The sequence below is a fragment of the Lytechinus pictus genome, unplaced genomic scaffold (assembly GCF_037042905.1).
Source record: "Lytechinus pictus isolate F3 Inbred unplaced genomic scaffold, Lp3.0 scaffold_19, whole genome shotgun sequence".
In the NCBI taxonomy this organism is placed as follows: Eukaryota; Metazoa; Echinodermata; class Echinoidea; order Temnopleuroida; family Toxopneustidae; genus Lytechinus; species Lytechinus pictus.
In genome coordinates, this window is record NW_026974140.1 from 4,464,030 (window position 1) to 4,490,090 (window position 26,061).

A 26,061-nucleotide genomic window follows, 5' to 3' on the forward strand; every position below is an offset into this window, starting at 1 on the left:
ATCCATATTCATATTCTTTATTTCTTTTCTTTAGGGTAATCATGGTCATAAAAAAAAAATAATACTCACTCGAGCAAAAAAGCAAATATGAATACAATCATGATGATGTGCGCATAATTAACTCCTAAATAATGACAAATTAATATTTTTGATTTGAACTTTTAATCTAGACGGCTGCTCGCATTGTGCCAATATCCTTCATTCATTTTGACCATGTTGAGTGTGACGCTCTGGACATGCATTAACAGTTTTCGTTCTAGCCTGGATAATTTGTCTTTCATGCGCACAGCAAAAACTGTGGTGTTAACCGGTGTACATAGAGGACCACACCAGTTATTTTACACCGGTGTTAAATTGGTGGTGTTAGTTTTACACCTATTGGTGTTAACACCTTTGGTTGTTACATTTACACTCTTTGGTGTTATGTTCAATCTCTAGGGTGTAATTTTAACACCTGGGGGTGTGGTCCTCTATTAACACCAACTGATGTCAGTTTTAACACCGCAGTTTTTACAGTGTGTGTCATCTGAAACAATAGACCTTAGAATGTCTATTAACACTAAAAGAATATATTTTAGAATACAGTTTTTATTTTTTTTAATATGGGTGCATCAGTACTTTAAAAAAATCGACAAAAACGATGATGATGATGATGAATACACACACTCACAAAAATGAGTTTTGTTTAATACGATTTGTGTGGATAAGTCGGGGGGGGGGGGGGGGAGCTTACTGTCTAACCTTCCATCAGTAGGCGTAAGCAAGTGTCAATATCTATGGCAACTTGTGAATATTTCCGACAATGTTGTAAGAGAAGTGAAATTCCTGACGTATACTGAACATAATTATTCAAACAAAAGAAGACTTGTATCACTGCAGTGTAGCGTGCTTAAAATTGTAAATTATTCTCCGCGGAATTTTGATAAGAGAATATTAGGGTGGTAACAAGGCAAAATGGTTGAAAAACTGGAAAATATTTATTTTCACAGCTTTGGGTTGGTTCACTGGTCAGTCAAAACTCAATAATTTATCTTATTTTTTTTAATAATGAATATATCTGATTGTGCATGCGTCTGTTTATACATAGAATCAGTTTGCTGTAAACATCTGGTTAAATCCCCAATGAATCAGCCTCCAATTTACAAAAAATCAAGAAACTTAGGGAACATTCATAGCTATCATTACATTACCAATCCAAAAGCAGAGACAATGGTTGTAGCATGCCAAGTTTCCATCTCTTAAACTGTCATCGTGATAGGCTTGATTCGTAAACTGTCACCTTTCATTTTAAAGTACATTCGACAAAGGGGACGAATGCAGGTATTTCATTATATCGACTCTTCATCGTGTCCATCCCAAGAGGAAATAGTATGAACTATTACCCCTATCACATATTAAGAAAAATCATGTCGTATTTCTATACCAAAGTTGGGATCATATTGTGCTTTACGTATAGGTCAAAGCTTGTTGAAAAGTCATGTTGTAAATATCCACAGGGAAAGATATGTGCTAAACAGGTCTACAAGTTTGTCCCCTGTATTGCAAGCTCATTTTACAATCTATCAAGTTACTCCTCAACACTCTGATATCAATTTTAAATCATTTCTATTTTCTGGGTATTTCCCCTCCCCTTTATCACTTTGCTCACTTCTTCTGAATTATAATATCTTTTCGCGAGAATCTTGTGAAGGACTATCAATGCCCCATCGCCATTTATTACCTATGAAGAATGGTGCCTTTTCACCTCTACACTTTCCTTCAGTTCATGTTTATTGTTTTAGTAGGGGTCTTAATTTTTAGAACATTGGTATGCCTAAATGTGATGTGTTGATTTGCACAATTTTACTTTTGAAATAATGAGAAATCCCCATCTCCTCCGATCTTTCAATAATTTGTTTCTATCCCCTGTATCTTTCTCTCGTATACATATAGGCCTACACCCCCCCCCCCCACACACACACACCCAATTTCATACGGGTTCACCTACTTAATTTCTATTGATTTACACTTTATTACATAATCTAGACAAGGATCATAATAATAAAAAATAAAACTCTGCTTTACGTATTGAAAATATATGGATTATATGTATTTATATACATAAAGAATGACTACACTCGATACCCATTTAGATGTTTTTAAATCCCTATTGAGCGTTTCATATTCATAAAGTGTTTTCTATTAATTGCTCATTTGAAAACAAATATATTGTTAAAAATAATTATTTATGTATTGCCATCGTAAAAACTTGAATAAGAGGAATAAAAAAAAAACATTTTTTTTTCTTCAAGTTTATCTGCCCTTCCATGGAATATTCCGTACTACATAATAATAGATAATTTAACAGAGCTTTCCGGTGGAGGGCGCCAGACCTCTTCGAACAGCGGAGTGAAAAAAAAAGATTCACGTAGTTTTTGGCTAATCTCCAGAAAATGTTCAAATTTATGCCACATATGTCTTGAATTCAGAAAGAAAATAAATCACCAATTCACAAGTCTGTTTCACAGTACCCTGTGAAACAGACTTGTGAATCCTCCGATTTCTCTTTTTCTCTGACTTGCTGATCTATTTATCTTATTCTTATCTTATAACCTCTCTTTATAAACTCAATATCTCTCCAAGCCTCTATCCCTTCTATATTGAATCTCTGGTATCCATTTTTAACATTCTCTCTTGTTCTATTAAAGAAAAAAAAGAAGAAAACTATCATCAAGGTTGTCCAAAAAAAGCAGAGATTAGGATCTAATATTTACATTAAACTCGGGCTCAAACATGGACATTCGGTGGACGTAGGTCATGTATCTTTCTAAACATTAGGGAAGCTTGGTGGTCGGAAATACTCCTCTTTCTTGATAACATACATGTACAAAATGACAGTTTTTAGAGGATGATACATTTCCCCTCACTGGTACTGAATATGCACAACACAAAAAAATCATACTTTTTCACATATGTGAATATTGAAGCCATGGTTTATATAGATTTCATCCATTCAGTCCACTTTATGCAGCATTTGATATTAAGAAAGGTGTGTCCTTTTGTCAAGGAAAGGGTGGGGGGGGGGGTAGTCCAGCTTAATAGTATAAGTTGACAATTATTCCACAAGCATGCAACTTACTTCCCCATATAGTACCTCCAAATATGATGAAAGGATCTTCTTTGGTCAAGCCTTAGAAAGGCCATTGGCCTATGCTGGCTCCCTCATATTCTCATTTATTCTCTTGTTAAATGTATTTCTATTTTTTGTATATAGTGTATTCTTTGATTTGTATGTTGTATGTTTTCAATGAGAATTTGGAATAAATAAATGAAATGAAAAAAAATGTGAAAAAGCAACTTTTGGAAATATCAAATTTCACAGGTACCTCTGTCAACAAAAATTTTGGCTACTTGTAGCAGCAGTAGCATTTTGAACACAGGAATTTTGCTCAGCATCTTGTTCTCTGCCAATCCTCCAATATCCAAACCAATGGGAGATGCAAGGAAAGACGCTGTGAAACCACACATGCAATGGAGCAATGGGCATGACTTTTGTTTAGATATTACGTACCTCCTGAGTGCATGATACGACAGAAATAACAATAAGTAATCACTGAACTATAATGTATCAGTTTTTATTGTTTATCTTTATCATTCATTCAAAGGTGTAAAATACTGTACATACCTTTTCAAATAATTTGCTGATATCATTTCCTCTAATCTACTGGACTATACCTAAAAACAATACCACATGCTTAATATACAAACACAATATGCATTACAAGAAGGCAAACTTACAATTGTACACACTACATACAGTTAAGGCCAAAAGTTGACATACACCCATGGAATTCAGTGAAATATATTCGCTTGCCAAACATTGTAAAATTTACTACATCTTCAGAAATATAAATACCATTGTGACTAATTTAGTTTCAATGAAAGAGCGCGCTAAGCTCTTTGACATGATTTGGATGCTGCTTTCAGGTGGAATTTTCTTTGAAGAAAAAAATATTATTGTTTATTATATTTGCAAACATCGTTTCATAGAAATATGTTAATGTCAAATCTATGACTTATATTAAATGTTTGTGTTGAGAAGTAACTAGCACAAATATGAAATGTTTTTGTCAAGTTTTTATTTCAAATTTGTCTAGAATATTTAGATTTTAGGTGAAAAAATGACACCTAAATATTTTTCAGCTTCTGATGACACAGCAATGTGATGAAGGGGCATGACATACTCATTTGTTTGATATCAAATTCGTCATGATAGCACAAATATTTCATAAGATACTGTAAATCTGGCAAATTTGGTAAGTTTGGCAAGTGTCACCTTTTCTTTGAATTTCCTGCGTGTATGTAAACTTCTGGCCTCAACTGAACATGTAATCAGTTTGACTCAGGGAGACACACAAGTAAAAAGGCAAATATGGTGAAGCTTTGTTACTAATTTGAATAGCTAATTAATCCTTACCTATACTTTTTTAGTTTCATGAACTAATATTTTTAGGTGTTTTTTTTTTGGTGCTCTTTTCAGTCCCATTTAAATTTGCATTAGTTGTATGCTTTTTACAAGATTTACAATCTATAGTAGATATTCTTTTCATCAGTTCATTTTTAAGTTTTTGATTTGTCATGTCATTCTGTGTCCGTTTCAATGCAATTGTTTTGTGTAGTGTTTAAATACTCTGTGTTTAAAATCTTTGAATAAATAAATATAAATTGAAATTGGAAAAAAATTACCCTTTCGATTAGGCAACTGGATATTCGTGCTCAACATTTTCAAGGAAAGAATTGAACTGGGCATTCTCAAGCTCATTGATCATTCACATGTTTCTGCATAGCTCTTTTTAATGTTTTCCTAAAATGCAAATTCTGTATTATTTGGTAACATATAAAATACATAATAAAGCAAATAACAATATGACTTTGAATGAATGATCACTTTGCTATTTTGCCCACAAAATAAAAGTTTGTAGTCTGAAAACGTACGGACTCTCTTGGATAAAGAATCATGAATTTTAGGTTGCAATAAACACAAACCGACAAGTGACATGCATGAATCGGTCTAATTAGCTGTTTACAAAAGTTCTTCAAAGTCAGAAATATTCATTGACATTAATGCACATTGTAAAATTTAGATGATACACATGTCAAAATTAGATATTCAACTTTTTGAATCAACCAACAAATTGGCAACTAAAAGTCAGTTGATAGTAGAACTTGATAGATACATTGTATGTGTATGGAAGGAATGTGTTACGTTAGACAGTTTCCACAGAAAGAGTACTTCTCAGCCAATAAAAATCAAGGAAAGTTGTCAGATATGACATGTCAGATGAGAAATGCTGATGACATGCTCCAGAGGGGATAGTTTATGGTTCATCACTGAACAGAAAAGTTTAGTCGGAAATACAACTGGTCTGGGCTCTCTCAGGGTGTACCCATGGAAGACTAGTGATTCCGAGATGATCCAAGCATGCATGTAAGTAGTCACAGGGGTAAGTTCTATCTAGAAGTATGTATCTAGGAGTATCTGTCTCGGTTGTGCTTGTGTAAAGATCTGTGAGAGATTACAGATTTTATCACATAAAAGGCAAGTTCCATCTGGAAGTGCAACTGGCCCTACCTCTTGAGGGTGTAGCCATTGCAGATTTGCGATTCATGGATGATATGTGTAGGAAGTGAATCAGTAATCACAGAACGGGTAGGTTCTGTCAAGAAGTATGACTTGTCTGTAGGCTGTGCCTACGGAAGATCTATGATTGGAGAGTCATTGGTCACTGTCGGGGCAAGCTCTGTCTGGAAGTACAACTGGTCCTGCCTCTCTTTGGGAACCTGTGGCAGACCTTTGATTCCCAGAACCTGCGACCAGGGAAGAGTTCATGGGTCATCATTACTGAAGAGGCAAGTGCCGCCTGGAAAAACGACTGGTCCTGCCTCTCTTGGGTGTTCCTGTGGTAGACCTTCGATTCCCAGAAGCCAAAAGAGGCGAGTTCATGAGAGAGTACAGTCCTGTAGTAGAGAGGGGTGTGGTCACGAAGCTGGGTTTGCCCGACTGAGTTCATGGGTCATCATCACTGAAGAGGCAAGTGCCGCCTGGAAGTACGACTGGTCCTGCCTCTCTTGGGTGTTCCTGTGGAAGACCTTCGATTCCCAGAAGCCAAAAGAGGCAAGTTCATGAGAGAGTACAGACCTGTAGTAGAGAGGGGTGTGGTCACGAAGCTGGATTTGCCCGACTGAGTTCATGGGTCATCATCACTGAAGAGGCAAGTTCCGCCTGGAAGTACGACTGGTCCTGATTCTCTTGGGTGTTCCTGTGGTAGACCTTCGATTCCCAGAAGCCAAAAGAGGCGAGTTCATGAGAGAGTACAGTCCTGTAGTAGAGAGGGGTGTGGTCACGAAGCTGGATTTGCCCGACTGTGTAGGAGGGGTGGAAGAGACATCAGGTGGTGATGGACCCGCTACCATGCTGCTCTGCTCGAAGACATCATCATCGGCAGAGGACAGGCTACTTGCCTAGTTAAAGGGAAAATAAGATGAAGAATGACTTTAAACACTGTACTGCAAAATATTGAAAAATAATATGTACATGTCAATTGCATGCCTTTTCTGATCTTTATGACAAAGGTACACAAACTGATTATAATCTCTAGTATATTTGACAATATGTATGCACTATGGTAGTGAATGCTTATCAAGAATCCTTGCATATGATTTAAAATGAATGGCTTATTAAATTACAGTATTTCAATTCATTTTTAAATTTCCAACAAATCACTAATAATGTTGAATCCAAATGTCAATTTCCAGGGAAAAAAAGGAACCCCCCGAAACATGATGGCCCAAATTCACAAAGGTGGTTTTGAAAACCCATGATTGAATGCATGGTTAATGCAGATTTACAGTATAAATTACGATTTTGAAGACCCACGGTTTAATCCATGGTTTATGCAGATTTACAGTACAAATTACGCTTATTTTACCACGTATCGGGCGCATGTGTAAAAAATGTCCAATGCTGATGCAGGCTTTTGTCACGATGCACAAGATTAACGCCTGTTACCATGGTTAGATACGCTATTTCATTCATGAGTCCACTGTTTGAAGTGTGGACTCATTAATTCAAAACAGTGGACTCAAGAATAAAATAGCGTGGATAACCATGGCAACAGGCGTCAATTTGGCGCACTGTGACAAAAGCGCGCATCAGCATTGGACATTTTTTAATATACACGGTAAAATAAGCGAAATGTATACAGGAAATCTGCATAAACCATGGACTCAACCGTGGGTCACAGTTTTCAAAACCACCTTTGTAAATTCGGGCCTATGCCTTTAGAGGATTTAAAGAACACTAACATTAACACTTACTGTGAGTGAGAAATCCTCTGAAGCTCCCATACGAGAAGCCAATTCAGGGGAATTGGTCACTGTCCAGTTCGCTCCTGCACTTGGTCTCTTCAAGGTCATACTGAGCCTAGATGGTGTTGATTGACGCCGACCCAAAGAAGAAGAAATCCTTGTCTGTAAGGTTACCCTTTTCTTCTTCTTAGGAGGTGCCTTGGGTCTGGTATTTTCCAAGTCTTCAAGAAGTTTGACATCAGGAACTCTTTCAGCTGAACTTTGCAATGCAGGTTTGGGGTCTTTCACTTCTGTTTCTTCACTCGTGATATTTTGTTTTAGCTTGCTAGCAGGTTCTTGCTTTTCTGATGACCTCCGTTTTCTAATAGCCTTCCCAACATTACTGCTTTCAAGCAACTTATCATCAGAAAACTCTCTCTCATCTATGATCTTATCATGACTTGAAGAAGAGTGCCGTTTCTCTAGTGGCTTTTGATCAGGAGACATCTGAGATAAATTCCTCTTCCGAAGCTTCTTATGACTGGAATCACCAATGTCCTTGTTTTCATGCATACTTTTCTGCAAGTGTCTCTTTGATAATCTGTCTGCTTCCTCATTCTCATTGGTTAATTCCGCTGCTCTGTCAACCATCGAAGCCATCTCCGAGTCAGATAAATTACCTACAGAGCCTTGACTGGACTTCAGCTTGGGGAAGTCAATCTCAGAATCAGTGTCTGCATCCGAGTCTAATCCTTTATCAATAAATGACATGGGCAATCTCTGCTGATTAGTATCCTTTTCATTTGTCTTTAAGGGAACATTTGGGCTGGTGACTAGACTCTTACCAAATATGGGAGAAAAGCTCCTATCTAGATCATCCAAAGATTCCCCACTGCTCATGCTGCCCTTGCTTCCTGAAGGCTTTGACAACTTCTGGGGGCTTGATGTAGTTCTGGTTAATGCTTTGCCAAACACAGGTGACACACAGCACTGTTCTAGATTATGTTTTGGGGTTAGCATGCTCAGTAGGGATCCTTTTGCTCTTGGAGAGTTCTTGGAACGTCCAGAAGACAGGCGTTGTTTCTTCTCGCTCAAGGTGACACCTGGTGACTGCCTCTTGCGTTTCCTCCCAGATCCACTTCCACTCTGTTTGGAGGAGGACTGAGGTGTTCTTCGTCTTGTACGAGGTGAAGTCAAATTTGAAACGATATCCTCCACTTTGGTGATTGGTGAGATTTCACAAGAGCTCAGTACTTTGCTGGTGCAAGGAGATGGAGTGTTGTACCTGACCTTTTTTCGAGGCCAACTGTTAATAATCTCTGGTGTGGCACACTTAGACACAGGAACATAGGGAGGAGTACATGTGTCCCTTCTGGAACGTCTTCGTTTGATTGGAGGTGTGCCAAGATCCTCTTTGCAAGGAGTGCTTCTCACTTTATCTTCAATCACATTGCCCTGATCCATCTCCTGTTCCTTGTCTCCAGAGCATTCTTTAAGCTTGTCAAACCAAGTAACCTGCGATGGCTCTCCATCATGAATTCCAGAAACATTGATTCCTTGTGCGTCATTTTTCTCAATCTTATCGAGTTGTACTTGAAAAGCTGATTCATTTGCAGAATATTGGCTGCTCGATTCTTTTCCCGTTGCACCAACAAGCAGTTCGGCTCCTCTTCCTATTGGGTCAGGATTGATTATGTCTTTCAACCGACTAGTATCCTGAGTGCTACCAAAGGGAATCTTTCTGAAGGCTTTTCTGGGACTGTGTCTGGTAGCTGTCTTCATACCTTCGTCATGAAATGCTGAAGAATCTCCTCTTCTGTCTCCCTCTTTGCCTCCTGATCCACCCTTTATCAAAAGCCTTGGGGATTGTCTGTCTCCACTGGATATTTCTTCCACCTGTTTCTTACATGGCGTCTCAGATAGCGAACTCGGAACAGCAGAAAGATCCTTGACAGGACTTTTCATTGCATCACCCTTCAACAGCTCATCATTCAAGCGCCTCCTTGCCTTGGCACGAGGTGTTACCCTCGGGGCACTCCTTTCAGGACTGTCACCTACTGCCTTTACAGGGGTCGCACCTGTCCTGGACCTTGTATTCCGACTTGGCGAATCAAAATCTACCCTTGCTGGTGAATTTTTCACATCTGGAGCTTTAGAGATTGGACTTGTAATGGCACTTAGAAGGAAAGTGGCTGGGGATAACTTGATCTTTGTGTGTTCTGTCTTTTTCTCTGACAGAGGTGGTTCTTTGAGGGCTACTGCAGGTGGGCTTGTCCCAGCTATCCTGGCACCAAGGAGCTTGGCCCGATGCATCTCTTGCTTCTTGTAGAAGGAAGGTCTACGTTTCAAGCTGTGAACACGAGGGCTACGTCTGACATCTGGCTTGATAGAGCTGACAGGTTTCTCTGGAGATTCTTCAATGACCAACATGTTACCTGGATCAGGTGCTCCCCTCTCTTTACTATTACTCCTCCTCCTGCAATAGAATAAGCACAATAGGTTATTATTGTCCTTACATTCAAATAGAGGATTTTGTTTTTTAGATTGCAAGCATATTCCCCAGTTCTAATCTTTTCTTGTGCTTTAAATCTCAACTTACACTTGTGTTTTCTGGCTCCTGCCAGTTAGGACTCGAGGTATTTACAAGGTTCTTTATATCATTACTTGAATGCATGAATCAAACACTGAATGAGTCGACTCACCCTATGGTGAATAATTGTTGAAGTCAAAGAGCATTTTGGTCTAAATCACACAGAACAAACAATAAGTAATTTTCCTGTTAATTTGAGGCCACATTATTGACAGCTGCCTAATCATAAATTTCACAAGCACAAAACTGAACCTTTTTGTACGTTCGGCTCCCATTATTCTAAACCTTTACTTTACTTCATAAACTGCTCAAGTCACAATAATTTGAGACCACTTCTACTTTTTACATGCAGTACAAAGCACATGTCATGCATATAACAATTTGGGATATACGTACAATAGGGAATCACCCCAAACAATTTAAGATATCACAATTCAAAGACAGGGAAATGTGTACTAGCAAACTTTGAGTGTAAAATATATACGATCCATAATTGAAATTTAAAAGTACCTTGCTCTGTCAAGTTTGTTAAGCATCGCCTTCAGGACTTGTTTCTTGCCAGGTGTTTCCTTGACAACCTTGGTCTTAAGTACAATCTGACTGCTACGCACTGATTTCCGGGGGCTTCTCCTGTAAAAATAAATATTTGAATACTTATATTTCTAACAGGAAAATATTTCTCACGAATGTATAGTCAGTAATTTTATTTTGCTCTCTGCCAATCAGATGCAAGGATTTCAGTCAGGCGCAGATCCAGAGGGGGGCACAGGGGGCACGTGCCCCCCCCCCTTTTGAGAAGAGAAATTAAAATTTGTAATGTAAAATACCATTGAAACCGAGATGTGCCAACTTTTTTCGGGCACGGAATATCCTATTATTTGTGGTTGAAAACCTTTTTTTTTTGGGGGGGGGGGGGGGGGCTTGTCAAAATTTTCCTTCGAAAAATTTGCCCACCCTTTTGGAAAATCCTGGATCCGCCCCTGATTTCAGTGGCTTATAAAAGTAGCCAATGAAACTGTAATTTTCTTGAAACTCATACCTGGGGCCTGTTGCATAAAATAAAAAACTCTGGAAAAAAAATTTTGCCCAAGTTTTTGTTTATTTTCCAGAGATTTTTTTATAGCAAAAGTTTTATGTAACAGGCCCCTGTGGAGCATTTCATTAACATTTTTGTCTGACAAATTGTCAGATCCAACAACATCCCTTAATTTTGAGTGGCTTAAAAGAGCCGTTTGTATGATAACTATTGGATAAAATGGGACTTGTCAGAAAACGTCCGAACAGCCCTTTCATGCAATGCTTCCCACAATAAATATATTCCTTGGATTATGTTGGCTTGATTTCACTAAGGGTGACAAAAATATATGCATTCAATATATTATTTAAAAAAAAATCTATGCATTTACGAGAAGTACGTAGTCCTATCAACCAATCTTACTTCGTCCAGGAATATATGAATGCAGAATACCATTGCTTACCTTGCTGTGTGAGTCTGCATGACTGCCACTGAGTTTCTTCTAGTGAGCTTACTGACATCTGGACTATCATCATTGAAGAGATTTCTTTTCACCGTCTTAGCCGTGTTGTCTTGCTCCTTTTTCTTTTTCTCAGCAGCGTCAACCTAAATTACAAAATTTGATGAAATTAATTGATTAATAATTTACACTCAATTCATAATGATTGCCATGATAAATACTACAGGGTCATAAAGTATGTACGTCCCACCTTTCTAATGTGATATATGACCTTCCAGAAGTGGTTTTTATTTCCCGTATACTGTGTTTCCTATCATTTTGTACATTAGCTTAGTAATGCGGTAGCAGAGTATCATCATCAAAGAAAACTTATCACATGGTGAACTACAACAAATATCAACTTTGAATCTTCACATGATTTACAAGACTTATTCATTTTGATTGAATACAGAAAATGAAAATTTATTTATAAGATCAATCGCAATCAACTCAAAATGAGAAAACTGGCTTATCTGAAAGAAGAATTTTTCTTCTTCATTATGTCACAATTTGAACTTTAAAAGTTTGAATGAAAGACACCAGTCTTTCTTTTTGCCGACTGTTGGGAAAATTCACCGAGCTTGCACAGTGTGCACATTTCTCTTTATTTTTTTAGGCTCTCACTGAATTTCTTCGGCATTCAATCAAGTGTTTGTGTGGGTTATTGTTGATCAATTTTGAAAAGTTTTATATCATTTCAAAGCTTAGGATGTGCCTTTTTAAAGTTGATTATAATCTCAAAATTCATTCTGGTCGACATATTGTTGGTTTTCAGGTAGCAGGTCACATTTGACCTGTACTAACATAGACGTGACCAGCCACCCCGATTCCAACAATTTAAAAACAACACCTAAGTTTTTCAATGATAGGTAACTTGTCAAAATTGATCAACAATAACTGGCACAAGCACTTGATTGAATACAGACAAATCTAAGAGAGTGTTAAAAAAAAAGTAAGGATAAAACAACAGTGAAAGTTCAGGTTCACTCAAGCATGAGATATGCACACTATGCAATCTCCATGAAATTGTAATCAGTTCGCAAAACTAGTGTCAAAGAAACTCTTTATCTTGTTTCATAATCAACTTTACAAAATGAAATCTTGACAGTATGAAGAATTGCTTTTTTTCAAATGTTTGCTTTGTTAATAATTTTTTTTTACTATATTGGCTATTTACAGAGAATCTTCCCTGGCGACTTATTGTTGGTTTTGGAGCGGCTGGTCACATATACGCCAAGGAGACAATCTCACCTTTTTCTTTTCATTTTGCATTCGTCTTGCAGGAACTCCAATGATGCGTTTGGGTGCCGCATCCGCAATGCTGGGATGGCGTACGAGAGCTCTTGACCTATGAAGAAAACAATAAGTATTAATATTTTCCCTTAATAAACTGAAGGTAATTTGGTTCATTGAAGTTGATTCAAGAATAATCAACTTGGACTACTCGTCAACTAGATTATGGGCAACAAAAATTTCCCACCACAAACTTAGACTGAAGAAGTGTCCATAATCAGAGATGGCATATTTCTCATTAACGCCTGAACAGTTTGAAGCTGTTGGAAAAGTCCATGTGATTACATGTATACACGAATGTCATCTAACATTTTAATCTTTACAAAGTGTCATGGACGTTGAATTTCTTTTTTCAGTTTTATTTTTGTGATTGGATATCAGAAAACCATTTTATCTTAATTCGGAACACAACCAAAACGAAAATGTTACTATAAAATCGGAAAACACATCCACTAAAACATGTTTTCATTTCATATCATCCCCTCCATAACAGGTTTAGGTCATATAAATTCATACAATGTACATGTAGTAATGAGTTGGAACGATGACAATCACTTTTGGGGATTTACAAAAACTTTAATAAAAAGGGGCTTTAGCCCTCATCTAAGCTCATCGTACATCGGATGATTGTTGATGAATCATACCATCATAATGTTACCTGTTTGAGTTTGATCCCAGGGTATTGAGAGAGCCACCGGAGCTGACGGACCTATAGGATGCAGGCTGCTTGTGAGAGGGTACACCTGTTGTATCGCTACTCGGAGAAAACAGCACCGAAGGCACTGGTTTCACCAGACCCTCGTAGATGGCACGCACCATGTAGGGAATGGTCTCTGCATAACTGTAAATAATGAAGAAAGGACATCAGATTGAAAGCTTTTACTATAACTATATAACAATTTTTTTCATATTAACAAAAAAGTTAGACCTTTTTTTTGGTCAAAATTCTATGCTTTTTCTTGTTTGGATACAATTTTGAAATCTGACAACAATGCATAAGATAAGAATGGAAATTAAATTCAAAACTTTGTAACTCCTTCTAGACACAGCAATTATGGTCAGGAAAATAGGCACAAATTTTGGGATTTCATATTATCTAGGACTTATTGATGTCCGCACAATTTTAATGGTTACCCCAGTTAGCAACTGTTTGGCAAATATGGTATTTATCCTTGGTTTAGTACTCACTTAGCAAGAACAACATCAGTCAACAGAGCAGTAAGCTTGTCTGCAGAGGCCAAGATTGGTACTGTCTCAAGCAGATGAACAACCTGCAACAAAATTAATGGGAACATAATACACCCATTGGTTATCAGTACGAAGGTGCTCTAATTATTTGAAATAAATTAAACCCAGAGGCCCGTACTCTGAAGTCGCGTTTAACTTAAACTCAGGTTTAAAGTTGTGGTTTAAGTATGGATAGACAATCGTTACATAAATCACTAATGGTAGAGATATCATATTTCAGCTCATTTGGCTCTCAAATCATTCACAATTGTCTAGGAAGTATAAATAGATGATTGTCTTCACCACATCGATGAATCAGGAAAGAGCACAGTAAACATACAGTGTACAACTTAATAAAAATTTTGACACTTTTTGCTTCCCATAATTTTAGCACAGAGCTAGACCATGGTCTAAGTTAAACCTGACTTCAGAATACGGGCATGTAGAGTTTAATTTGATTATTCTTTTTCTCTAATGAAACTGTTGCCTACTAGAATCTGGTGGTCCCTGTACATAGCACATGAAAATTACAGAAAAATTATATTTCAAATGTCACACATTACTAATACACCCCATTCAGATAAGCTTTTGTCTTTATACAGAGTAAGAAAACCTGGAGGATAGCAGTCTAAGACGAATTTTCAAACTATGTTTTATTTTGAAATCTTGTCACCCATTCAACAGAGCATTTTAATACTTGAATAAATACTAAAAAAACTTAGGGCACCGTAAAAAAATCTTAAAGATACTTTTAAATGCGTTTTATATTTACTTCATGATTCATACTAGGCATCTTTCATTTATTATCCTACATCTAGCAAAAACTAGGCAAAATCAGGAAAGATGCTGTGAAACCTAGTCAATGGTATTGTCCCGGCTTTTGAGTTGCTCTTTAAATGTCATAGCTGTTATGGGGGAAAGGGGACTTGATTTTGTGATTGTGAAGAAATATATCAGCAAATTCTAAATATTTATGGAAAATTCACCTCATCCACAGAGTCTTGTAGAGCCTCTGGTAACTCTATTCCATCATCATCTTCATCATCTTCATCTTTCTCTTCCTTCTCCTTCTTTTCCCTATCTTTCAAGGCTGCGATGTCCGAGGGTTCTACCGACTCCATCTCCAGCCGCAGCAATATCTGCATCTCGGCCTCGTGAAACCTGATCTCTTGGTCACCAGAGTCGTTGCTACATTGGGCATAGCGTTCTCTGAGTTCCTTGTTGGTGAGGAGAAGGGTGTCTGTGATAAGGGTCCTCATGTTAGACTGTGAAGAAGAAGACAAATATTTGCTGTTGATTGAAACACTCAAATATGCCTTCCGGACCCACTGGAATATATTAGGATCACCTCTCTACAATTGCCATCTGCCTATACAGGCTAGACCCTATATCGTAAATAAAGTTTTGGAAAATATCCAACTGAAATTATCTTTTTTTTATAATATACACCCCTGGAAGTGGGCGCGACAAACTCGCTTGCCGGGGGCAAGTGAAAATGATGGGTGGGCAAGCATTTCTCAACGTCAATTGCCCAATCGGGCAAGTGATTGATTTGAGAAAAAAAATGACAGTAAAAATTTCAATAAATTTTTGATAAATCACAATTATTGGCTAATTATCTCTTGTACAATGTCAAACCAGTAAAAAAACAGCTTAAACATGGAAAGTCAGCGCCAATTTACCGATGACTTATCGCCAGGTAACTCGTTCGCAGAAGCGCTATGGGGCTGCCAACTTATGTTCTAAAATACGCTGTGCGCATGCGTTACTATCTTGCGCAAATTGCCGATGACGAAGGCTGGGGGAAACCCATTATTTCGCAGAGTGCACCCGTATGCTCCATACATTGGCGCAACATTGAGCGAGCCAGCTGATTCTCGAGCTCACTGCAAACTTTGCGACTGGGCCTCAAGATTCGCAATCGTTCCCAAACCAGTAAATAATGAGTCGTCAAAACTAAAATTTGTGATTTTTGTCATCACAATCGGCAGTGACTTAGTTTTATAGCTCCAAAGGTAGTGTGAGTGAAGCTACTAGTGAAACTGAGTTAAAATTAGCATATCCATTTTTATGATGGCAATAATAACTGATGTCATGACAAGACTGCTGAAAATAAACTTATAGACCTATGTGTGTACATGATTCTCATTTTTTGTTATTTCTCTTGACCTTTAAAATTTAGTGAAGTACCATCATAAAAGAATAATTAAGAGCAAAATTATGAAAAAATTGGGCAAGCAGTTTTTTCTATCGGGCAAGCAAATTTTTCCATCACTTGCCTACAGGGCAAGTGATGAAAAAAAAATTTGTAGAGGCCTACCTGGAACACTATCTTGTATATCATGTTTAGATTAGTACATAGCACAATACTATTGAAAGAAAAAAAAGGTTTTACTAGTTGATTCTTATAATGCCAATGGATATTTCACAATAGTAAATCATGTTTGCAAAGGACTTTGGAGTGCACTATCGAGGCCGATTTATATGTATCTCTAGTCCCTACTTCTAATCAGGGATTCACTGAAGAACAGCCATTATGCTAAAGTGGGTATGTCATGATTAAATAAATGAAATGAAAAAAATCTGTGGTATATGCACAATATCGGAAAAGGACTGGTAGAAGTCCAAAACCATAGTCGCTTGAAGTAAGGTGGTGCTATCAAAATACCACATCATACTTCTTTGATTTCAGATCACAATATAGAGTTTGGGAATAAGGGTTCTTCATTTTTATAGAGTAAACATTCTCAATCGAATTCTTGGTATAGCTAACCAACTCAGGAAAATCTTTCATGCACGCGTTCCTGGAACAGGTATAAGATAAAACAAGTACTTACAATGCTGTTTTCTTGGTTTGTTTGCTGAGATGTCTTGTAGAAGTGAAGGACAATGGCCACAGTAGACTGGGTGAACCGCAGTGGGCAAGAATTCTAAGGGGAAAATGCAAACAGATGTAATAATCGTACACAGATTCTTGACTAACCGTTTTAAATTCGAAATTTGAACAAATGCGAAGGATTGCCTGCGCATCATCATATATAAGTACTGTTTTCATTGTTATATTTTTCTTCAGTTATTCTATTTGGCAAATAAATTCACGATAAAATACAATATAAACATAAAATGTGCAAAACCAATTCAAGTATCAGAGCATGCTACTAGAAAGCGTTTCCTAAACGCACTTTTGTCAGAAATTTGCTGAAAAGTTTCCTCCAAGCCAATCAGATGCAAGGATTTGGATGCTCTGTTGATAAACTGCGTCATGACATGCTCCCTAGGGCAGTATTCCTCCAAGCTTGTCCCTTTAAGTAAAATGTCAACAAATCCTTAGTTTGGATGATGAACAATGTTACCATGGTAACTCTCAGTTGATGAAAACTTATTCATGCAGACGAACTTGATGAAATAATGCCATGTAGATTATCATAGAAGAGAATAGCCTGCACTAGGTGTCATGTGCATGTTTCACAGAGAGTTATTAACCCTAATAAGACTGGGGAGGCTGATTCAGCCCCCCCCCTCCATATTTTTCGCGATAAAACTGCCACACAAATTTTTTTTGACCGCGTCGCTCACAGACTTTTTACTTTCAAGTCTCGCGCATCTTTTGAGACCTAACTTGTGACCCCTGGGTACGCGATTCCGATATTACGCAACATTTCGTAAGTGCATACAGACTAAAAATCGTGCACAAATCCAATGAAAATAGTGTTTTTAGCCAAAATTCATAAATGTATAATTATTTTTCCTTTTACTGATTAAAATTTATCAATTTCATCTTGTTATGTTCAAAATAAAGTCTCCAACGATTTCCATTGAAAAAACAATAAAAAACAGAAAGTTAAAGAAACAAAGAAATACAAATGAAATTTTGAAAACAATAAAATATGCAAGAAAATAAATGTGCTGTTGAAATTTTTTAAAAATACATTTCATCAGATTCTTATAAACAGTCTGTGAACCCAAAATTAGCATTTTAGGGGCATTATTTAGTTAATTAGAGCAAACTTTTGATTTTATGCATAAATTTGCATAAATAATTAGCAATGAGATATTTTTTGCAGAATTTAATCTTATAGTTTTGTAGATTATGCCATGAGTAATGCCAATTTTCGCCGCAATCGCGTGTTCGACGGCCGAGATCATAAGGGGGGGGGGCTGAATTGCCCCCCCCCCCAGTCTTCTTGTATAGGCGTCGAAATAGCCCAAGTATGACTTGGAAGTCATGCTTAGTGCTGATGCTCACATGGTATGTAACATACAATCTCTGGGCCGATGCCAGTTCGTGCCAATGCGAAGAAGCTGTGGTGCAGTATTCCACTGCAATGAAAATTGGCACGCACGTTACCCATGGCATAATCTACAAAACTATAAGATCAAGTTTGTCACAAATAAGGTGCCTTGTGGCTCAAACTGTTGTGTGGTGGCGCAAAAAAATTAATTTGCCACGACAAAAATTATGGTGCGAAATTCAACTTTTGGCACCATTACGAGCCACCACGCGCCAGTAGGGAAGCAGTTTGAGCCACTGAGCACCTTATAGGCAACACTAGGCGCCACAGCCACTTTGCATTGACACAAACTGGCACCAGTTACGGCCCAGCTGACTCCTAGCATCGTTGATTAACGTGCAGTAGCGCGTGTCCTCTAAGCATCATTTGACCAATGTGGTGATGTTTTATATATGACACGCAACTGAACATTGTGCGACTCTTAAGTCATACTTAACTCTTTGTGATAAAACCTTACAGTATGTCTCAAAATCAATGAATTTTTAGGATAATTCAGTAAGAGTTTAGATTTAGAGTTGTGGCAAAGGTAAAGAACTCCTTTTACCTAGAAACGGTTCTCTACAGGAATTAGAAGACTGTTTTTAGACAATATAAAGTTGCAACCATTGCCATATTTCTAAAATATGCTTTTCTTTCCAAGACTATAGTGATATACCATGATACTATACCTGAGTTAATACATCCTGGTAGCTCTGTTTCAAATGCTTGGTCAAGTCTTCAACTGATGAAACATCTACAAATATTGATAAAAAAAGAAAGAAAATATGTGTGAGTGAGAGAAGGGACTGAGCATATGAGAGACAGCCAAGCAATACCTATCTGAAAAAGAGGTTTGATCATTTCTCATTTTCAATCTTATCATTAAATCCTCATTCATTATAGTACGGTAGTCATAATGATAAAGTGACATGACTTGCTCTATCAAATTTCTCCATTTTTTTGGGGGGGGGATGGGAGGCATAGATAATGTAGATGGCATTATTTCATGGTATACCAAAAATATACTCGTTAGAGCCAATATTTGCCCAAACTCTTGGAATATTTCTGGTATTCCATTCTGAGCAATCCAATATAATGTAAATATCAATCAATAATGAGAAGTTATCAACCTTCAAATCGTCATAATAAATTGGATAACACTTATTAAGGTTGATTCATTCAATCTCATTCATCCTATGCAGTATTGTCATTGAACTGTTGTAGTTATTGGGCCCGTTTTGAAAGTCCATTTTTGATGCACGTGTACACGGCCTGTTTTTCGGTCGTGTACATGTTGTAAACAATGAGAGCCAGTTATGTTATATAATATGATAGCTTGCGTTGGGCCTAAGTCATATCGATTATTTCGTAAACAGATTTAATTCTATCGAACATCGATGCATCAAAATTTGAAGGCGGGAAAATCAGTCAATTTTTTTTTGCTCCGTCATGACCGTGCTGAAATACGCTGAGGGCCAGGTTAAGCGTTGCACAAGCGGCCGGATGCAGAGCAATAATGATCATCTGTATTTTCAATGATCACAAAACAACAACTGAAATAAAAGGTATCAAAGCAGAATTCTTCCCAAAATATCTAAAACAATGATATTTGCAGATGACAACATATAGGCCTTACGTTTGAAATAAAATAATAATGGAAGGCAGAATCAAGTCGATCCGAACAATTCTCGATCAACTCACAGTCACAGTCCAGACTCGCGAAACACTACAGCCCCTATACTACACTCGCTCTCCCGCCCGAAATGACAGGGGTGCTTGCCGCCCAACAAGTGCGCCTACCAGAGACCAACTTGACCGAGATGTAGTTGGATCCAAAATGAGCTCCAAATTGATGGGAATAAATATCATACGTAATTTTCTCAGGATGGTCATTTGAATTGGTATTCTATGCTGATATAACGATTGTAAGAAAAGTTTGTGGAATATGAGTTATCATGATGTTCAAGAATTAATTCTGATTATGATATATTTGATAATCCATTTTTAGACTCAAGATGAATGCAGAGCACTGACTCAACCAAAATAAATATGAATTACGAATGTCTCAAATTGAGCTTTAACTTTATATGAATGATTGGATGTAAATTATTGTTAAATCATTATGATTTAACAAAATTCTATGGCAATACTAAAAATATTGGTAATGTCAGCAAAGTTATGTTATGTTGGAATATGGAAGTACTTCGGACGTCTCCGAGATAAAGAAGCACATTGCGCATGCGCGATTGATGACATAATTTTCAATTCATGAATTCTAATGCAGAGTTGGGCACAAACAAGCTTCAAATTGATGTGAATAAATATCAAAACTAATTTTCTCTGCTTTGTCATGTAAAATTGTATTCTATGGTGATATTACGATCGTGAGAAGAGTCACTGCAACCCATCACTCGTAACAGAATTTGTGATGTCCGTCATTAAAATAGGAAACGAAATACAAATTGAACTGAATTGAATAACATCAAGCTCTAAATTCATATTAATGATTATCATTTGCAAATTATTGTTAAAATATTACGATTAAATAATGGTCTATGGTCATAATATCAAAGAAATATTGTTAATGAAAACAAGATTTATTTTACGTTGATCGCGTCATGATTTTCCTTTCAGATCAATTTCGATCTGGTTTGATTAAAGCACGATGCGCAATCGATGACGATAAATTCCATTCATGAATTCATCGTGTATAAACTATCTCAACACGAACAGACGAGTGAGACTCGAATTAGGATCAAAATAAACTTCAAATTAATGGCGAATAGGCATCATAATTACACATGGTTTCATTTTGGGGAAATAGAAATCAAGTGGTAGTAGTTATTAAGGCGCGGCAAAAAGCTCGTAGCTAGTTTTATCAATCATAACGTCACTGCATTGTATGTAAACTTTGTGAATGTTGCACACACCCCAGGCCGGCCCAAGACAGACTTCATTCATAAAAAAATGTGAGTGAGCGCCGTGGCTTCTTGCGCAAACACAGAACTTCAAGGGTGGGTATGAAAGTGGAATTTAGTGATTAAAACTTGTGCAGCATCTGGGAACTTAGAATTAATGTGATGCTGTGAGCATGATAATAGAATTGTGATCAATTAAATAATTGTTCACTTGTTTGCAACTCCCACGCAAGTTTTATACAGATGCTACCGTGTACACGGTCATGGAATTCGGTACACGTGCACTGACTTGACCGGGCGTGTACACGTGTACCCGAAACGGGCCTAGTAGTTATTCCGAAGATAGCTAATATACATTATACTCTCCATCCCAAATTTTCATGCAAATGATGCTTACCTGGTAGTTTGACTGGAATAGGGTCACTCTTTTTCTTGGTGAGTATGGTGCTCTTCTTGTCTTTGACAACAACCTTGGGTTTGCTAGCCTGGAGTTTACGACTGTTAGCCATGATGTTAGCAGTCCTGGCACCAACATAGCTTGGCGTGCTCTTCATACGCTTCAGTCGTGGACTCTGTCTCACTGCGGCTGGATCTTGATAGGGTAAAAAAAAAGAATAACTTTGTTCAATAGACAACCTGTGGTAAATTGCTAATCACCTCTTTATGACAAATATTGATAATGTCTTTTAAAATATCATTGCATGAACCAAATAGTATAAAACAAATGAAATTAATAAAGCTTACATATACCACAATCTGGAGGTGTTTATGGTAATATCTTTTTTTTTTTGGGGGGGGGATTTAATCATGCCTAAGAAAAGTCAGTTAATGCACTGATAGAGCAACATGATCATTATGTTTCTACTTCTTGCAAAACAGCCGACATATATAAGTACATGTTAAATCAAATTGGTCTACCAAATAACTAGCCTCATGGATGCATTTTGTATCAAAAATAGTTCCCATTGATTAAAAGGCTAAAGAATACCTACCTTTTGTATTTTTGGACTGTTCATCAGGTACTGGCTTGGAAAGTGGACTGGTGAATTCAGTCGTTCCCTTCATGGTGTAGTCAAGTTGCTTGAAAAATGCTTCATAAACAGCGACTAACTGTCTCTTACGGAGTCCTGGGGAACGTTTGTCATCTGGAAAACTATACAACAGCAGAGATGATGCATTTGAGCCAATCTCAAGAACAGTATACTCTATACAATCCAATTATCTGGGTACAAGTTAGATCCGTTCAATCTCAACTATTGAAATCAATCAATGTAATAAGTTGTCGTATAGGAAATGAACACAAAAGGATACATCATATTAATTAATTGAATGGATGTGTGCATTCTAGATATTGGCATTGCTGGCTTGTTATAGTTGTGATGATCAGATCAATCACAGCTCTTTGTATGACAAGGCCCTGTCTTACAAAGAGTTATGATTGATCCAATCAATCGTAATTCTATGGAAATCCATCAGTGTCATAATTTGTCTACAGGAAATTTGCACAATGTCCTTCGTAAACAAAGAGAAGCACAGTGAAATATTTTTGAACAAACATGCATAATAGATGTTGACATTGCAGGCTGTCCATAGTTGTGATTGATCGGATCAATCGCAATTCTTTGTAAGACGGGGCCCTGATCTTTCTATCGATCTTTCTATCGTAATCAGAGTTCTAAGATCATCATCCTTTCCTAGAGATGGACGCCCAATGACATGTCAACTCACTACTTGCATAAATACCTTTTCACTAAATCAACTTACAATGACCAAATTCACATTTTCATATCAAAATCTTAGGGCCTTTAAAATTGTATGTTGTTGTGGAGACAGCAATATAGGTGTTGATATAATCATGGTGTAAACCTACCTCAAGAGTTGCTCAACAACTTGATCGCATGTGTTTCTCGATGGAGCAGAGATATGCCAAGGTTCAAGCCAGCTGGCATGGAATGGTTCATGGTGACCTCTGTCAATGCGACTCAATTCATCGGGTATCCTGGTGTCGGTTTCGGTTGCAGTGGATGTCTCTGGAAGAAAGAGAGTGATGGGAAGACGGTACACCAGTATCAGTGAAACAGGTTGATGGAGAAACAAAGAAAGAGGGCAAAGATATGCAAGAGGGGTGGTAGCCTTCAAGGAGATTTAGAGATAAAGAAAAAGTATTGAGGCTCAAGATAATGGAAAAAAAGTGGAAATTGAGAATAAACATAAGAGATAGGGAAAGAAGAGATGCGTGAACAGAGAAAGGCAGAAGCATAAAAGTGAGTCAGACAGAGGGCAAGAGGCTGAAAAAATTTGACAGAGGATAGCTTTGAGTGGGAAGAGAAAGGAAAGAGAGTGAAAGAAGGGAATGAGAGGTACAGAGATGAGAGGAAAAGACGAAGATAATTACAAAAGAATTTCGCAAAAGAAGAAGGGATTACAAAAGAAGACAACAAGATGATGTGAACTTAAGGACGTTCCACAGTTAAAGTGAAATCCATGTCATTTTCACCAAACTTTGCACATAGATACTTTAGAACCTTAATATTCGAAATATGCAAAAATTAATATAGGTCCATGTGCTTGATTTTTTGCTATAGAGCTTCAAAGTTCACCCAAATTGATGTTCTTAAGAATTGCGCATTCAAAAGAATTTGGCATTTTTAGACCGCCCAAGATTACTACAATGAGTTTAAACCTCCATTACTCAGTCAAAATACATGAAAAAGTCATCAAATTTCGCAAGAGAGTTCATAATTGTATCGTTAGAATGGAGAATCTATTAATAGTGCTATTTGTTTGCAATTTTAAGTTTAACAGCACTGTCAGTTCTTAAAAATGGCGTAAAAGATAACAAAATCCCAATCTAAAAAATGTAAAATTTCAGTAACAAACTACAAACGTACAATAAATGCTGCACTTTATTAAAAATCCATGTCATTTTCACCAAAATTTGCAGAGTTGTAGAGGAAGGTATACCTAAGAGGAACAAACATTAAAAAATAGGGGTTCATGTGCTTGTTTTTAAACTATCAGCATTTTTATTAGAGCAAATGCGCTTTTTAAAACACCAAAAATGGGCCGAATGCTTAGTATCTATGTGAAGAACAAATCAAAACCACTCTACCATTTATTCAAACTCGGGGTAATATTCGTGATTCTTGGCAGCACTGCAGAGTAAAGTATTTTGAAATTGTAGAGAATATTTTTTTGAATGGTCCATGGAATAATTCAATTTTTTAGCTTCATGAAATAACGCATCGGATCTGCAGTTTAAGTGCAGAAGATGAGAAAAATCAGCTCATACCCGCAGCTAATTAATCACCTGTTCATCCATTGTGACGTCAGCGCGCAGAGTGTAAACTATGCGCAGATCATAATGCGCACAAATATAACTGTGGAACGTCCTTAAGTTAAACTCACCCTCATTCTCTGTCACCTTCTTGCTCGAATGCAAATCAGCCCTCCCACAGCCCATAATTGCTTCTGCTGACTTTTCTACGATGCGCTTAACCTTTGATGTAATTGCAGGTCCCTTTCCCGTTGATACAGGGATGGACTGAAAGGCAAGTGTGGTGGCCAGTGGCATGATGGACTTGGGGTGGAGAAGATGGATTGAAGCCATGGCGGGGGTCAAAGGCTCCAAGATACCAAGAGTGGTCAATGAAGAACTGGATGAAGATAGTTCAATAATCTGTAGGTGGCATAAGAACAGTTTGACACAAATTATCAAAAAATTGCTTCAGCTAATACATTGTAAATTCATAATTCAAATTGGGAGAAGCCAAACTTTCAAATGGCAATGTCTGAATATCCTTTCACATTATTTGAATCTGTAGAAATTTCAACTAGAGACCAAGAATCCTTCACTTGTAGAATCCACAACTGACTTCAATACATTTATCAGGAATGCAAATTTTATCGAATCCCTTTAATATCATTAATGTATTGAAACAGGTTTCAATACAAGTTAATAGGATATGTGGACATATGTGTACTGTACTTCAAAAGGAAAAATATGATTTTCCATTCCCTTGAAGTTCATGAAAATATAAAATTCAAGACCTCCTCATCCCTAACACACTAAGTACAGAATATAGACATTAAAACCACTACCTACCAGAGACATCCTTTGATGACTCAAGTTCATCATTGCTTCCTGGAACCACTTGGACTGCCGACCATCATTCCTAACTTTGCTGGTACCATCATCATCATCACTATTCCTCTTCATTAAATCGTACCCTATACAGGAATATGTGCTGGAGGAATCAAATGCACCAAAATCAAACTGCCTTTGATCGATCTTTGTTCTGATGATAACAGTGCGAGCCTCAGGTGACTGTTCTCCAGTTGCATTATTGGATGGTGCCTGAGAAGCGGTCTGTTCACCAGTCTCAAGACTGAATGCCCTTCTCTGATTGGTGGAAGCCTGCTCAATGGAGTTGTTTGATTGGTTCCTGGTCATCTTTCTCTTTGTTGTCCTAATCTCCTCTGTGCTGTGAATGACAAACGTCTCAGAAGAGCCAGGGTTTAACGATTTTTCAGGAGCACAATCACTGGTGGAATAACGAGATACAACCATATACAGAATCATTTGATTTCTTTTGCATCTTTTTTCTGACAAGAAAATTTACATATGTACAATCAAATTCTAGTAATTTACATCAAGCAAAAATTTTAGAGGGAAATGAATCTGAGAGATTTGTGAATGCCTATTGAACAACAATGACTGCTACCGAAAATCAACACAAACTTGAACTTTAGACCCATTTTTAATCTTACTTAATCCTATTTTTTGTTACATCATTCTGAAAGAAAAACCCTAAGACAATCCTAACCTTGACATTGTAGCTTCAGAGAAATTTGCAGAGTCACTTTCACAGAAACGAATGTCTACATACCCTTGAATAGTGACCTCACCCTTAAAAATATTG

At 37.3% G+C, this 26,061-nt stretch overlaps 1 protein-coding gene across 1 annotated transcript in view; it reads right to left on the minus strand.

The window, feature by feature from the left end:
- Positions 1 to 3,598: 3,598 nt before the first annotated feature.
- The window catches only part of LOC129261001 (uncharacterized), a 29,771-nt gene continuing 7,308 nt past the window's right edge, over positions 3,599 to 26,061 (minus strand). The window contains exons 5-19 of the mRNA XM_054899026.2: positions 25,245 to 25,683; positions 24,548 to 24,818; positions 23,010 to 23,169; positions 22,132 to 22,292; positions 21,537 to 21,731; positions 18,911 to 18,975; positions 16,788 to 16,880; positions 14,937 to 15,215; positions 13,912 to 13,994; positions 13,382 to 13,564; positions 12,682 to 12,778; positions 11,395 to 11,537; positions 10,427 to 10,546; positions 7,357 to 9,802; positions 3,599 to 6,501 (exon numbers count right to left, since the gene is read on the minus strand). Coding sequence (XP_054755001.2) covers positions 6,241 to 6,501; positions 7,357 to 9,802; positions 10,427 to 10,546; positions 11,395 to 11,537; positions 12,682 to 12,778; positions 13,382 to 13,564; positions 13,912 to 13,994; positions 14,937 to 15,215; positions 16,788 to 16,880; positions 18,911 to 18,975; positions 21,537 to 21,731; positions 22,132 to 22,292; positions 23,010 to 23,169; positions 24,548 to 24,818; positions 25,245 to 25,683 — 4,996 coding nt within the window. The 3' untranslated portion in view covers positions 3,599 to 6,240. The remainder of the gene's footprint in view (positions 6,502 to 7,356; positions 9,803 to 10,426; positions 10,547 to 11,394; positions 11,538 to 12,681; positions 12,779 to 13,381; positions 13,565 to 13,911; positions 13,995 to 14,936; positions 15,216 to 16,787; positions 16,881 to 18,910; positions 18,976 to 21,536; positions 21,732 to 22,131; positions 22,293 to 23,009; positions 23,170 to 24,547; positions 24,819 to 25,244; positions 25,684 to 26,061) is intronic.